Source organism: Sesamum indicum, linkage group LG11, assembly GCF_000512975.1.
Source record: "Sesamum indicum cultivar Zhongzhi No. 13 linkage group LG11, S_indicum_v1.0, whole genome shotgun sequence".
Taxonomy (NCBI): Eukaryota; Viridiplantae; Streptophyta; class Magnoliopsida; order Lamiales; family Pedaliaceae; genus Sesamum; species Sesamum indicum.
In genome coordinates, this window is record NC_026155.1 from 14,040,705 (window position 1) to 14,056,359 (window position 15,655).

The 15,655-nt window shown below is 35.2% G+C and overlaps 3 protein-coding genes across 5 annotated transcripts in view; 1 reads left to right on the forward strand and 2 right to left on the reverse strand.

Annotated features, from left to right (window-relative positions):
• The window catches only part of LOC105174449 (kinesin-like protein KIN-10B), a gene marked incomplete in the record, with an annotated part of 4,102 nt that extends 1,291 nt beyond the window's left edge, over window positions 1-2,811 (reverse strand). The window contains 6 exon segments of the mRNA XM_020697686.1: window positions 309-369; window positions 447-751; window positions 848-1,053; window positions 1,146-1,539; window positions 2,131-2,299; window positions 2,391-2,811. Of these exon segments, the coding sequence (XP_020553345.1) occupies window positions 309-369; window positions 447-751; window positions 848-1,053; window positions 1,146-1,539; window positions 2,131-2,299; window positions 2,391-2,632 (1,377 nt within the window).
• Window positions 3,465-5,265, forward strand: LOC105174450. Of its 3 annotated transcripts, none has more exons than XM_011096560.2 (2): window positions 3,465-3,742; window positions 4,673-5,265. In XM_011096560.2, the coding sequence occupies exon 2, from the start codon at window positions 4,703-4,705 to the stop codon at window positions 5,150-5,152; it is 450 nt and encodes a 149-aa protein (XP_011094862.1). In that variant the 5' UTR covers window positions 3,465-3,742; window positions 4,673-4,702; the 3' UTR covers window positions 5,153-5,265. The 3 variants fall into 3 exon arrangements, with proteins under 3 accessions (XP_011094862.1, XP_011094860.1, XP_011094864.1); XM_011096558.2 differs by having other exon boundaries at window positions 3,472-3,704; XM_011096562.2 differs by having other exon boundaries at window positions 3,475-3,655.
• Window positions 14,007-15,655, reverse strand: part of LOC105174712 (transcription factor AS1-like) — a 3,238-nt gene continuing 1,589 nt past the window's right edge. Inside the window, exon 2 of the mRNA XM_020697632.1 lies at window positions 14,007-15,292. Coding sequence (XP_020553291.1) covers window positions 14,266-14,868 — 603 coding nt within the window. The 5' untranslated portion in view covers window positions 14,869-15,292 and the 3' untranslated portion in view covers window positions 14,007-14,265. The remainder of the gene's footprint in view (window positions 15,293-15,655) is intronic.

Genomic DNA, 15,655 nt, shown 5'->3' on the forward strand with positions numbered 1-15,655 from the left:
AGCCTGTGAAACAACAGAAAATGATGCGACTTACTAGAACATCAAAATATGGACCCACACAAACTTCTAACCCTTTGTCTGTATATATCACATCCGCCTCGGTGGATGAATGATGATGAGAATTACTTAAGGAGCTATCACAATCTAAATGAACTTGGCCAAGAGTGTCATAATGAATACCTTTAAGCTAGGTTTTCTATTAAGTACAGGTTTACAATTTCCATATTCCAATTTACCTCCCACATTCTAAAACATTTCATGGGAATTAAACCATAATCTGCAAACAGCTCTCCAAGTTTAAAACTTACCTGACTTTTATCTGCATAAACTCCACCATGAAATAGATTTTTGCCAGCTATGCATGGACTCCTGCAGATAAAAAGTTAGTGCTGAATATACAGGGCATCAATCAGTATTGTAGTAAGATACTAATAGATCATTGTTACCTCCTTGAATCCAAGAGTTGGTCTCTAATAGCTTTTGTATCATTGGAACGTGTACATGTATTCACTTTCCTCGTGGATTTCACAGAACTAGGAGTTCTTCCAGGAAATGGAGAATGGCATAGCCCCATTCTCTGAGAACTTTTTGTTTTGCCTTTGGATTCTAACCACGCAAGAAGCTTTGCCTCCATGTCCACTTTCACATTTGAATTAACATTTTTCTGGGCCGAGCATACAAAATTAGAAACATGGCGCGACCTAGCTGCCAAGCTAACTGTATGAACAGATTCTTGGTATTCTCCTGGATTCTATTGCCAAAGATCGCTTGAGTTAATAAATGCTCCTCTGAAATTTTGGATTCTTGAGAGAGAAAGATGAATATTTCAAAAGATTAGTTGATTTACCAAACAGGTGACCATAAGAGCCCGACTTGTTCCTCCAAGAGAGTCCTGTAATATGCGTGTCAATTTGCTTTCTCTATAAGGTATTCTAGGCTTGTTGTTATTAAGTGCATAAATAACATTTGACAATGCAAATAGAGATTGGTTTATTTTGGCACTCTCTTGAAGTCGAATTCCTTCATTGCATGTCCTCCTGTTGTCTTCATTTCCTAATTTCATTAGATAAATACTCAAATGTTAAAAGACCCTTGATGAGATCCATAAACTAAAGGACAAGGAAAATATTCAAATCTCTGGAAACCTGCTAGATCAATGAGGTTTAGCTTCCCAGTGACAGCATTATCAACAACATCATGGGATGGGGTGGAAATGGTAACAACAAGCACAGCATGGCTCCTGCTTGATACATCATTGAGGCCTGTGTGTGCAACCTTTCGCCTCTGAAGAGCGGAAGAGAAAACCTCATGGAATTTGGCCATTGAGTCAACTTTGATTTGAGCTAGCCCCTTGAGATGCATCTGCCCATCTTTGTCATTCCAGACCATGATCTCCTTTTCTTTAGGATCTAGTAGATCATAACATTTATCCAGGTAGATTTCATAGTAAGATATTGCAACGATACTTTCTGTACCCTTGCACATGGACAAGATGCTTGACAGGGCAAGCGGCATTAAACCAGGTAGTTTATCACTTCCCTGCATTATATTTTTCCACATACAGATTAAGTTACAACAGGTCCATGATTGAATTAAACTTAATAGGGACATTATCAATTACTTAAGTAAGTCAAGTCCTCATCAGGATGGACATGCTCTTTGCTTAGCTCATCCAACTAGCTCAAGAAGACAAAAAAGTAAATTAACCATGTATCAACTACGCACACCCCTGCAACTATTGCTAATGTTTTGAAGACAAATACTCAATGATAAATATAGAGCATGCAAATTGTAGGCATATACCAACTCCCAACAATCCAACAACATGCGACTCTCACTTATATTAAGGACATATGTTTTCCATTGAGTGGATGACATAGTATAATTTGGGGCCCTTAGACCGTAGTTGTTGATTCATCACTTCCTTGCCTGCCGTATCCCCCCCCCCCCCCCCCCAACAAGCACATAAGATTTGTTCGATAATTATGCCCACTTAGGCATTAATCAAAAACTAAGGAACTAGGTACCATATTATAAGAAGTAGACTTTAACTAAAGCCCAAACTTGTTGATTCGGGTAGTAAAAGGAGATGAGTCTCTGATTGTTCAGCAGTTGGTTTAATAATCAAACCTGCATAGTGTAAGTCTTTCCGCTGCCAGTGGCCCCATAAGCAAAGACAGTAGCATTATAACCCTCAAATACTCCTGGAATCAAAGGCCTCACTTCTCTCTCAAAAATCTCGCTGACATTGTTGTCTTCCTGCCCGAAAAAAGCATCCAATTTGTAGCATTCATTTCGACTGCACTCACAAACAAAACAAAATTACTCCAAACAAAATCCGAAATTTTGAAACTTTAACCCACCCCATTAACAATGGCCAAACTGCACACCTGGTTTCTTGATCTTTGAGAAGAACAGTAACTTCGTCGGATGAAGGCTCCGATTCTTGAAGAGAAACACAGGAGATAGGACTGCCATTTATTGAAGAAATTTCTTGAGGGAGAAAGGGCCGAATTCTCAACACGACTCTCACCTTTGAAATTGAACTGGGGTGGTGGTGATTTTTCGCGGGGGTGGAAAAGCTTTCCGCTTGAACTGCTGTGAACGAAGAATTTTCCACTTGAGTCGCCATAACAACAAGATCTCTGAACACACAAACACAAACTGGAAGGATGTTGAAATTTGTCTAAGAATGACCGTTAAAAGGAAAAAGGGAGTTTTGAACTTTTGAATGTGGGGGGAGGTCTAACGTTTAAATCGAATTGTGGACCTTGGAGTTGGGTAGAATTAGAATGAATGGGTCCACGGGTTTTTAAAGGAAAATAGCTGAATCCAGATTCCTAAGCTTCAAAAAATTCAATACGAGAACTTTAATCCACAAAGTCAGTATGATATGAACACGACCCTGTTCTTCGACAAAGCTTACCCATGATGGGCCAGGTTGACGGGCTGAATTATCCATTTACAAATATGATAATTAAGTAGGCCCAAATCAAATATTATCTTAGGCCAGCGAGTCACATTGTTGGGCCGATCAGAAACCCATTAGATGAAGCCATCCAAAAGCCCACTAACCTATAGCCCGACAAGCTCAACTATTCAAGTGGCCCAGTTAACTATTTGAGAGAAAATGAAAGGGTTCCTTTTATAATGTTTTGATGTAATTATACATAAATTTATTATAATTTGAGAAATTATATATAGTACTTTTAATGTTTATTTTTATTTAATAAATAGCCCTTTATAAAATAAAATTAATTAAATTTATTGATATTAACAAAAATATTGAGTAAAAATACAAATTAACATTTGATTAACTTATTTCTATTTTAGGTAATCTTATATATCTTACACGCTAATACATGAGATATATCTGACCAAAATTATATTTTGAGAAGCTTATTTTTAATAATGGGAGAGTTTTTGTTTCCCAAGTGAAGTAGAAGTCTTCCTGCTTTGGGAGTAGGCCCATTTACACTCTAAAGCCCACATATTGATAAGAACTAATAAAAGAGGAGACGGAGAAGACGAGATCACAGGGAAGGAAACGGAATAGAAGAAGGGAGAAGAAGGGGAAGAAAAAGGAGGAAAGAGAGAGTTGTGGGCCGACGGACCTGTGCCGACGCCGCCGATGTTGATGAGGGCTTGACCGTCGGTATGTGCTGATTTATTTAGGACGGAAACTCCACTAACCCTTGACGAAGGCATGCCTTTCTAGCTCTACCCGGCTTAGCGCGCGAAAGCAATAAGCCGTAGTTGATTTCTGATTTCCGGTTTTAAGTGAATAATTTATGCTTGATCTGCTGCTAAAATTATGATTAACATTTAGTTCACAAATATGAGTGCTTCCCACAAAAACTCAATTTTAATCCTTTGTGAGTTTAGGTTTTCTGTAAGGATTTCTTGGTTTAGATCTTCTGAGGTTGAATTTTTTAAAGAGCAATTTTGGGATTTTATACTTTAGTTAAGATTCATCCATTTTGTTTTTTTGTTTTTTTTTTTTATTGGCAGTTGGTGTGTGCTGTGTAGTTTCCTTTTCTTTCTTCGTGTAAATTGTCAAATTTCAGTAATATGATAATGAAACATTAAATTTATAAGATAACACAGCACAATTATGTGTTAGGATAGGATGGAAATAGTGTTCGATGCAGTTATCTCAGCGTCTCCGTCGTTTCATTGTTCTTATGTAACTGGACTTTGCACTTGTTTAAAAGCATAACCACGGTTCAAATTCCTGCACCTTACTCTGCTAGTCCAGTAGCCATATTCATATGGAGTGATATATAAAGTAATCAAACAAGGGATGCTAAATACTTACTGAAAACAATAAGAACATCAAAATGTGGCGTGAATTAAGACTGGGAGAACTAATGCTGTCTGTCTTTCGAAACCAAGATAGCTTCTTCTGTTCACCCCTGGTTGATAGTATCTGTTATTTAGATCGCATTTATGTGCTCCTGTTATCTGAAGGTTCTTACTTTATGAACTCACACCTTGTATAGATTATATTACTTGAGAACTGCTGCCGTAATTCCTTAGTTCTTTTCTTGATCACAACACCTCATTTATTATGGCATCTTATTCTGATTTTTGGAAAGTTGATATTGGTTAAAATCCTTGGTATTCAGTGGCCACTAAATCTTCCCCTCTTTGTGTTTTGGGTTTGTAACAGTGTAGAGCCTCCCATCAGACTGATTAAGAAATGGAAGATCAAAAGAATATGCTGGTAAACAATGCTTTGATGAGTAAGCCCAGAAAAAAGAAAGCTTTGGCGCAAGACCCTGAAATGTTTCAATCACCTGGAGACAGTATGAAAAGATCCCATGACGTACGAACCATTTCCAGTCAAAAGGGGCCGAAGGGCTCAAAAAGAGGAGCAGTAAATGATGTCTCACCGTTGTTCCAACCAGAAAGATTGATCCCAGATTCATCGGGAGACCCTTCGACATCTGGAAATGAGTACAGAGCTCTGAGGCGGAAGTATTTGCTCTTGGAGGAGGAAAGCTTTGGATTAGGAAAAGAGTTGAAAGCGATAGAAGATGATATCAAAACCCTTGAAGAGGAGAAGCTATCTTTGTTGGATGAGCTTGTTGTCCTAGAAGGCCTTGTTGATCCTTCAGATCTTCAACCTCAAGGCCAAAGATTGCAATGACTTGTATTATAATCTTAATTTTTGTTTTAAGTCCTACAGTCATGTCTCTTGGTATATAAAGGAAACTTTTGGCAAGTGTAGATTTCATAATATATGGTTTCATTGTGCAGATACCACATTTACATGGCAACTGTGTGTGTGTGGGTGTGTGTTTATGGATCATACGTGACCTATGAGGAATTACTTCTTCCGAATGATGGGACAAATCTGGGACTGCCGGAAAGACTGCATAATTCTCTTGTTTAGTTGTATTCTCTGGCCGCATGCGCTGGTGTGTTTTAATATTTCAGAGATATGAAAGCACAATAGTTGGGTCCATTAGTCTGAGCCATTGTGGCATTCATCCTGTTTCTAACCAACCCACCCGTGGCATTTTGTTACTTGGATCAGACAGGAGATAAATATAAACTGATCCGGGCCCAACCTTGATTACTAATGGAAAGAGAAGTCTTGTATGGAAACAACCACCAAATGCTTATTACATCACCGTTCACCGGATATCAGATGTACACCATCCATTAAGGGAGTGTTTAAGAAAGTATGAAAAACTACTTTTCAGTCTTTGATTTAAACAAAAATATTTTTACATGTTTTAGCCGTATTACTTTTTCTTTTTATAAATAAATTTATATTTTTGAACTATTTTATGCTCATTATAATATTCTTAATAAATGCCTTTTCTAATTTATTTTCAATTGCACATCTAAAGTTGTATTAGAGTTTTCAAATAATTTGAGTAATTTTATATTAATAATATTTATATTTTCACATATTTAATATCTTACACATTTTTATATTTTATTTGATATATTATTTTTTTATTCTTATCATAAAAAATATAAATTAAATATGATTAATTAATATAAATAGAATATTCTCTTTTGGCAATCATAAAAATTTATTTATTGTGTATGGGTGAACAATTATATTACTTAGTGAGAAATATTATTGAACTAAATATTTAGTTTTTCTATTACTATTTAATATTTAATAGTACAAATGATAAATATTTGTAAAAAATTAAATATGAAATATACTAATTTAAATAAAAATTATTAGTGTTGACAAAAAAATAATTATTATTGACCATCAACAAGTGCAATTATTAAACAAATAATATCTTTTTAATTATACATGAAGATAAAATAGCTTTTAATCAATTAAACTCGTTTTAAAGTGTTTTACCCTCAAACACTATCTAATTTCATTTTTATTTGTTTTTTACTTTTTTTATTTTTTTATTTTTACAAACACTAACTCTTTTAATTTTATTAAAATTTTTAATTTTATCCACAAAAATTACTTTTCTAAAAATATAAGCTTTCGCAATTGAACCTATTTAAGCATCATCACATTTATTAAATTAAATTTATTCATAAAAAGATGAAAAATGAGTTAACTTTTAATTGGTCAATTTTACAATAATATTGATATTGGACAATATTTTGAAATCACTAAAAACAAAAAGTTCTAAGTAGCTACTTAGATATTATAGTTAAGTTTAATAATATTATAGTTAATTTTAATATACATATATATATATATATATATATATATACACACACACATTTCTGCACGTACTATGCACATAATAATTTTTCTATCAAAAAAATTGTAAAAACAGTGAAATTATTGATATTTCATTTTCACAATCAAATTAAAACTTTTTAATATGTTTAAGTAAACGCCATTGACCTCTCAAAGAAAAGGGGAAAGAAAAAAGGTAAACGCCATTGAAGCCACTCTGTTTTATTGCATAAAATTGTAATACGTAGAGTAACAGATGGTAAGTATCTGTAACATTTGAAATATTGTCTGAAATATTTATCTTAAAAAGCAAAAATGGCAAGAATTTAAAATAATACACACAGAATCCGCGCCATTTGAGCATTCTCAAGTCTCAACACCTAAAAATCGTGTCCTTTTGTGAGCATGATATAGCATCCACATCCAAATTCAGAACATGTATATATATATAAATGGCGGAAGCATTGTGGCTGCACACAAACACCCACCCCTCCCCGTCCCCCTCGAACCGAATGGCGGCGCCTCACTTGGAGAAGAGAACTGAGTGTGAAGAAGCTACGGAGATGGCGCGGGTTCAGGAGCCAAATGAGCAAGAGGGTTTACAGAAAGAAGCGTCTCCCACTCCCACTGATAAGGTAGGGCTAGCCTTTCAAACTTGATCATGGACAGAAATTTCTTGGTTTTTTTTTTGAAATCGTTGGGTGATAATCTGATGTGGGACGGATCTATCATCCATGGCAGTGGTCAGAAGAGTTTGAGTGTGATATCGTAAATGGAGTACTGGCGCCGGTTCCGCTATCTGTTGTACCCCCGCAGGAATCTGGATTCATGGTTCATGGGGTATATATGGCTGTCTACTGTTGCTCTCTTTTTTTCTGAATGTTGTTATGCTTTTTCTTATATATCCTCTCGATCTGAAAACATGGTGGATGGCCTCATCGGCAATGCTAAACAAGAACAGATGATGAGGAATCAAGATGTGAATTTCTTTCTCTAACATTGATTCTGTGCTTGTTTTTTACAGGAATTGAGCAAGGCGCCATCAAGAAAAAGACTCCGTGGATCTCCATCTAAGGTTGTTGGTGCTACAGAGGTAATTTTCGATCCTTTATTTTTCAGTGATCCCAGCCACGCAGGGTTTATTTCTCAAGTTCTCTGTTGTATTAATACTGAATCTGCACATATGCACAACATGGTTCCCCCTTCATGATTATCTCTTGTGCAATTTGTTTCCAACTTTCTACTATTTCAGTATCATGAAGATGTTTTATTTAAACGCATAGCAGCAAGCATCTTCAAGCAAAAAAAAGCGTACAACTGAAGGAAATGGGGAACTACTCTTTAAACTTTTCAAGTTTGCAAATGCTGGTGAACAATATCTCCTGGAGGTCCATCAGGTATACATCTCCAACCATGAACAGTAGAAAGATATATATTAGACATGAGTGAGAATAGGGAAGTGTTAAATATAGTTATAAATCTCTAAACTGACAGCAACTGTTGTTTCTATAACTAATTAAATCAAGTAAAAATCGACTTCTAAATCCGTACGTATAACTGATGCAGAGTTACGTAAGATCATGCAGCGAACGCTAACTAGTAAAATATATGTACGTACTAATTTAGCGCATTTGTGTACTTACCTTGTATTTTATATTAAAGATGTTAGCATGTATATGCAGGTCAATACAGGCGGTATTGATCGATGGCAATTGCTAGTGCACGAGGCAAATAAAAGATGGAAGGTGGGAGTATATGATCTTGCACAAGGAGACCACATTGTGATCCCAGTGTTAGAAGATCCTACCCCTCTTCTATTTCACAAGAATTATCAATTATCATTACAAGAACGTCTCGTTGGATGGACGGTGGAGAAGAGGAAACGCAGCAATGGCAAGGAGGACAAGGTACGTACTTAATTTCCTTACCTTTAGCATAACATTTCTTGAAAATTAGTTACAAAAAGAGGGACTGATTTTGCACATAAAGAGTTTCTAAACCTATACTTAATTCATTTTGACAGTTCTACTATCATGGGGGAAGACAGTTCCGGTCCTTTGTTGAGACGGCAACATTTATACTATATTCCAGTAAACCCAAGGACCTGAAACATACAAGTAACAATGTAAGTTCACAGGAAGAAGAAGCTGTTGAAGCAATGATGAAAATATCATCTTCTGAAGCTTGCAACAATGATATTGCAAACTCAAGTAATATAGTGAAGGAGAATAACAATTCAAGTGCTGATTTGGCAGCAGGCAGAGAGACTGGAAACAATGATCAGGAGAGGGACAAGACTGATGAATTAGCTCATGAGGAGATAGAGAATGAGTTTGTAGATTATAATATATGTGATATTTTTGAGGATGAATCTCCACAGAGTATGAATGAAATACTTGGGGAGCCAAAACACCATGTTTGCTAGTTTTATTAAACCTTTTTTTTTCTTTTTTGCATTTCTCAACAATGTACAAGTTGGTATTGATAATGAAGTTTCATTTCATTTTGTGTACTTCATGTTGTTGATCCCAAACTATCTAATTAATATATATATATATTATTATAGTATCTGGTTAGCATTAATTAAAGAGAACGCTTTATTAAAAGATGCGCTATAAATACACGTCAAAAAATCAAATTTTGCGCCATATAATGTGTAGACGTTAAAAAATTCAAGTAATGCGATATTTATGCATACGTTAAAATTTTAAAGTATAAGAATGATTTTGGCCGTATTTTAACTATTTAAAAAATCAAATTTTGCACCATATAATGTGTAGTTGTTAAAAAATTCAAGTAATGCGCTATTTATGCACACGTCAAAATTTCAAACTATAAGAATGATTTTGACCATATCCTAACTATTATTGAAAATAAATTTTAAGCTTCTACTACTCCTTTTGACCAATATACAACCTACTCTAAAAACAGCCATAATATGAAAAGGGCTTCAATTATCTTCTCGTTCTTCTTCTTGATTCTGAGATATTAATTGAATAAATTAACATAAATATTGTTTAAACTTGGACAGGAAAACCCAGGTCTCCTAATCATTACAGATTGCTAAATAATTGTTATATCACATACGAGGTAGATTCTCAACATTTTTGACTCGTAAAAGGCGCCTTTAATAGAAAATCTGAAGAATAGATATTTATCCGTCATTATATGGTAAATAGCTGTATTTATAATGAAAACGTCTGACCATCTCTCTTTTTCTTTTGTTCGGTCAAAAGATAGAATTTCAAAAACCCAATCAGTCAGTGCTTTAATCACAAAAAATCCAGACGTCTTTAGTAAATCTTGAAAATAAAGTAATTTCAAAACGGTAAAAACCCACGTTTTTAATTTCATAGATAGCAAGTCTTCATTACATTGTGCAAATCCCATAAAGACGTGCACATCCAAATGTTGACGACAGACAGCGCGGAGTGGTTCTATACTTGTGTTCCCCGTCAACGAGATGTATATATATGTGAACCCGGCCACTCTTCAACCTTCATATATACATGAACTGAACACTAAATTTGTCTTCAGTTAATTCGATTTAATTTGAGATATTAAATACATAATTTTCTGTCTTCGGACAACTATAGTTTGAAATCTTTGCTAATTTCAAGCACCCGGCCCGCTGGAGAAAATGGCTACAGGCGATAATAATGCACATGGAATTACCGGAATGGAAATTCAGCTCTATCAGCCACAAGGGTTTTCTAATGAGGTACTAATTTAATTACTTGAACTGATCTTCTAAAACTATTTTTGTGGCTGTTTGTTAACGTTACATTCTAACTTTGATGCCTTGGCGGATGATAGGGGTTGGACAGAGTTAATGAACATGATGATGTACTGTCTCCTACGCCCATATCTCAATGTAGACAACCAGAAACTGGAAACGAGAAACTTGATGAGGTTGTAAGTTCCTTCTAATCTTTAATATATTCATATGTGTAAAGCAGTAAATAGTGATAAAAGTTTACGTATGTCCCGTGCAAAATTAGTGATCAAATATCTACGAAAATGCTAACGTGCATTATTAGTGCATGAATCCAAATTCTAATTTTGCATCTTGTGTTTTTGTTTGTAGAAAGAAATTTAAAATATTTTCAGCATATAAATCACAATAATGCTTTTTTTGCTTTGGATTATATGCAGACACCAGAATCCAGTAGGGGGCAGTCAAGTAAAATTGGACAGCATCAAACTGTATCCGGAACTGTGGAGGTCTCTCTCTCTCTCTGTCTCTCTCTATATATATATATATCGTTTTTTAAATTTTTTGTTTTCCCAATTGCTTTTCATTATTTAATGGATTCATTCATAATTCATTTCTCAAATTGATCTTTGTTATCTAGATGCATAACGTCATATCTGATTACTTATTCTTAATGTCTTACATCAAGATGTTTTACATTGCAGGAGCAGCAAACCTCAGCCAGAAAACCTTCGACAAGAAAAAACCGTATACTAATTACGTCTAAAGTTCTAGGAACTAAGGACGTGTTTTTCAAGGTTTTCAAGTTTCCTGGAGACGAAGAACAATATGTATTGGAGATGCATGAGGTATCATTTATTGTTTTATTTTCCCCTTGAAATTCTTGATTCTATTTTCTAACATATGATGTGTCCCAATACCAGATTGAAACAGGCGCCATTGATAGATATCGGGTGGAAGTGGGGAAGATCGAAGCAACGGAGCAGAAATGGGGTATACAGGTTTATGATCTTGAGACTGGACAACACATTGTGTTCCCAATGACAGAAGACTCCAGTCGCCCTAAATTCCTGAAGAAGTATCAAATATCGTTACAAGAGCGCCTGGAAAGATGGACAATCGAGAAAAGAGTCCGCATCAACAGTGGGAAGGAGGAAACGGTATACCTATAGATCTTAACTAATTGCACTCAACATGCACAAATCTTGCACCATTTAATGTTTTCCAATGCCAGAAAAATGAAATCAGATTAGTATATATTTTGTATGAAACTTATATAATTTAAACAATTGGTTTGCCTTTTTCTCTGCTCATTCGATTTATACACGATTTTTGCACAGTTCTATCGACACTGGAGTAGAACATTTCGGTCATTCTTGGAGGTGTCGGGGTTTATCCTATACTCGTGTGAACCAAAAGACTTGCAGGCTATAGACCAAGTAATTCCACCCTCCAATTCTCTTTTTTATATATACATGACTTAGTTTTTGAATGGTATCTAAAGTGGTTTTACATCCAAATATATGATCTGGTTGTTGCAGGAGGAAGAGGCTGTGGAGGCTATCATGCAAATATCTTCTGCAGAAGCAGATAGTGCTCATAACAATGTTGATGTACGGTACAACGAAGATGGAGGAGAGTGAATGTGCAGGCTGAATCTCGAGGGTTATTTCTTTAAACGATTTTTAGGGTTAACTGGAAATCTGTAATCATATATAATTTATGGAAAATGCAGTTTGAATCTTCTATCACAACTTCTCAAATGCTTACTATTATTTATGTTATTTTTATTTTGACAAATTATAGATATAGTTAATTATTCACTCTTTAATGGTGAATTGGTGATCATCAAATAAAATAAAAGAATATATACATCCCTTTATGAAATGAAAAAATTGTAATAAGAATATATATATCCGGGTGGCAATTTTAATTTTGAACGAATTCATTTTAGTAATTTTATCCTATAATTTTAAAAATTTTGCACGTTGCAAACAAAATGACCAGAATTTACTAAAATTTTTAAACAAGTGCACGTAATTGAACTGGTTATGTGCTTGTCATGCACACTACTTTTTCCTCCTTTTTTTTATCCTCAACATGCGAATATATATAAAGTTAAATAAGAAAATTGTCAAAATCAATTTAAACATGATTAAAATTGCTACCCTCCTACCAACATGACCAAAATTAAATTGCAAACTCAAGTGATATAGTAAACGAGAATAAAAGTGCTGATTTGGCAGCAGGCAAAGAGACTGGAAAAAACAGAGAGGAGAGTGAGAAGAGTGATGATGAAGCTAACGAGGAGATAGAGAATGAGCTTGTAGATTATAATATATGTGATGATATTTTTGAGGATGAATATCAATGAAATATTTGGGGAGCAAAAACACCATGTCTGCAAGTTTTATTAAACCTTTTTTCTTTTTTGCATTTCTCAACAATGTACAAGTTGGTATTGATAATGAAGTTTCATTTCATTTTGTGTACTACATGTTGTTGATCACAAAGTATCCAAATTTATATATATATATATATATATATTATTATAATATCTGATTAATTACTATTAATTAAAAAGAACGTTTTTATTCAAAAATACGTTATTAATAGAAAAAATAGTATTTTTAATCCCAATAAATTAAGCTCATATCACTATTGATCCCGTTCATTATGGGATTAATTTTTTGTCCCATAACTTACAAAAATTAGTATTTTGGGTTCTTAAATTATAGACAAAAAAGTGGATACAGACCAAAAGTGTTATTTTTTATAAGTTATGAAATTAAAAGTGCTAAGCCCATAATGAATGGAACGAAAAGTGAACTGAGTTTAACTTATAAGACAAAAAATATTATTTTCACTTATTAATACATACATCAATCAGTTAAATTATGCACTATATATGTGCAGATGTCAAAAAGTTCAAGTTATGCGTTGTATGTGTGCATACGTAAAAAATTCACGTAATGTGCTATATATGTACAGACGTCAAAAAGTTCGTTGTATATACACTCATTAGAAAATTAAAGTAATGCGTTTTGCATGCACACGTCGTGTGTGCAGACGTAAAAAATTCACGTAATCTGTTATATATGTACATACGTCAAAAAGTTTAAATAATACGCTATATATGTACGACGTAAAAAAATTCACTATATATATACTTGTGAGAAAATTAAAGTAATGCGCTTTGCATGCACAGGGCAAAAATTTCAAACTATAAGAATGATGTTGACTATATTCTTTTATTATTCAAAAGAAAATTTAACCCTCTACTACTCCTTTTGACCAACATAAAGCCTACTCGAAATCTCCTCCTCTACTAAAACACCCACAAAGCCGAAAGGGTTTCAACTTTCAACTATCTTCTGTTCTTCTTGCTTCTGAGATATTATAAATTGACATTAAGACTAACAACTCCCCCTTAAAAGAAAATGAAAGGTAACTGGTCATAAGATGAATCATGTATAGTGCACCAGAGATCGAATGCTCCCTTACATTCTTGTGAGTCTCCTTATAAGATTCTTCAAATCACACATAGACGAAGAAAAAAGGGAGAAACAGTCTCAACACTCAATATAAAAAGCTAAAAGAACTGTCAGATTGTGGAAGATAGTCGCATTTGCAGATCCTGACCTTATTAATGGCCTTTCAAGCTCCTTCTCAAAGGAAATGTTCACGGGAGGATGGAAGATACATCCAGTTTTGGTTTTACACATGATCACATAAATAAGATGGAGTAGTTCAATGGCGTAAAAAGCTCTTAATAAGTAACTGGACTTATATAATTACTAAGGCAACAGCAAAGATGAACTACATGAATATGATTGCGGCAATCCATCCGCATCCCATCTGCGCAAGAAACTTAATTAGCAATTGATCTGCAATGCTGCTCGAGAAACTTAGTTAGCTGGAAGTGCTTTGCCGCCCACTGCTCAGCCAGCTTCTGCTCTTTAGCTTCTGCTTCTTTTCTCAATCCTGCCAACTGTTCCCTGTATTCAGCTTCAATCCTATCAAGACTGGCTTTCTGCTCTTCCCTAAGAGCTCTGACTTTCGCTTCTATATCCTCCACTTTCTCCCTCCTTCGGCACTCTCTTTCTGATTCCAATTGCAACTCCACCCTTTTCAGTCTCCAGGCAGCTTCTTTTCTATGTGCTACCCAAGCGCGATGCCCTTCTTCCAATTCTCTACAGCAGTCCATAAGTTCTGCGACCTGTGGGTTCTCTCCAACTGGAGCAATCCCAAAGGACCGCAAAATGCTCAAACTATGTGAAGTATTATCAGGCTGTAACCATGCGATTTCTGGCGCAGGTGGCACTATTGAGGGTGAAAGGCTTAAAGACACAGATGGATATGGTGGCCTAACGGTTGTTGTCATGCTAGAACTAACTAGCCATGGAGGAAGCACCTTTGGTGTGGATGCAGCTGGTGAATCAGTACGAAGAAATCCACCATTGGAAGTTTCCATTGTAATTCCGGTGGCAGAATGCTGTTTAACAATCTTCTCTATGAAGCTCTCTAGAATCTGATCCTATTTGCCCTGTTCAATTGCTTCTAAGTTTTGCTGTTTCTCCTTCTGTTGCCGATGCCGTTTCTTCGCCCGGAAACCTCAGCTGCAATTCTTTTCCACTTGTTGCCCTGCTTGGCTTGAAGATGAATAGCCAAACGTTGCTCTTCTTCTGTTTAAGATACTTCTTCACCTCTCCAAGCAGGATTAGCATCCTGGTTGAAGGGTTTGGTCATGCATTGCAGCACAGGGTGCCGATCTCTTTTCTTGCGTCATCTTGTTTCACATAAGCACGCAACAGAGCGTCCTCTTCAGGTTGGCACCACTTTTGCCTTCATTTCACATGCGAACACGTCTGTCCATGGCCTCGAACTGTTCGAGCTATCTGATAACATAAAGGAGATAAGATGATAAAGATAAAAAGGCATTGACTACATCCAATTATAGACAAAGGGATTTCATAAGTTCCTGCATGTAACTTGGATCTTGACAATTTTTAATGGAACAATCAACGGAAAACAAGCAACTGCTAGTAAGTTTATTTCTGTACTTACACACAAGTTTCAACAACCAGGAACATGGACCTATCTGCCCATTCAAATATTTAAAATTCAACAAAATTATAAGCTCTCCGGTCACTTCATTCAACAGAAAATGAAGTATAAGCCGTAAGCATTGTTGGGTTTCTCCTGGAAACCTTATCGAGCCACTATTGAAAGAGTGCGAAGAGCAAAAAGAAAAAACTGAA

Coding starts and splice junctions, on each gene's coding strand:
- LOC105174450 (XM_011096560.2), top strand. CDS start 4,703: ATGGAAGATCAAAAGAATATGCTGGTAAACAATGCTTTGATGAGTAAG.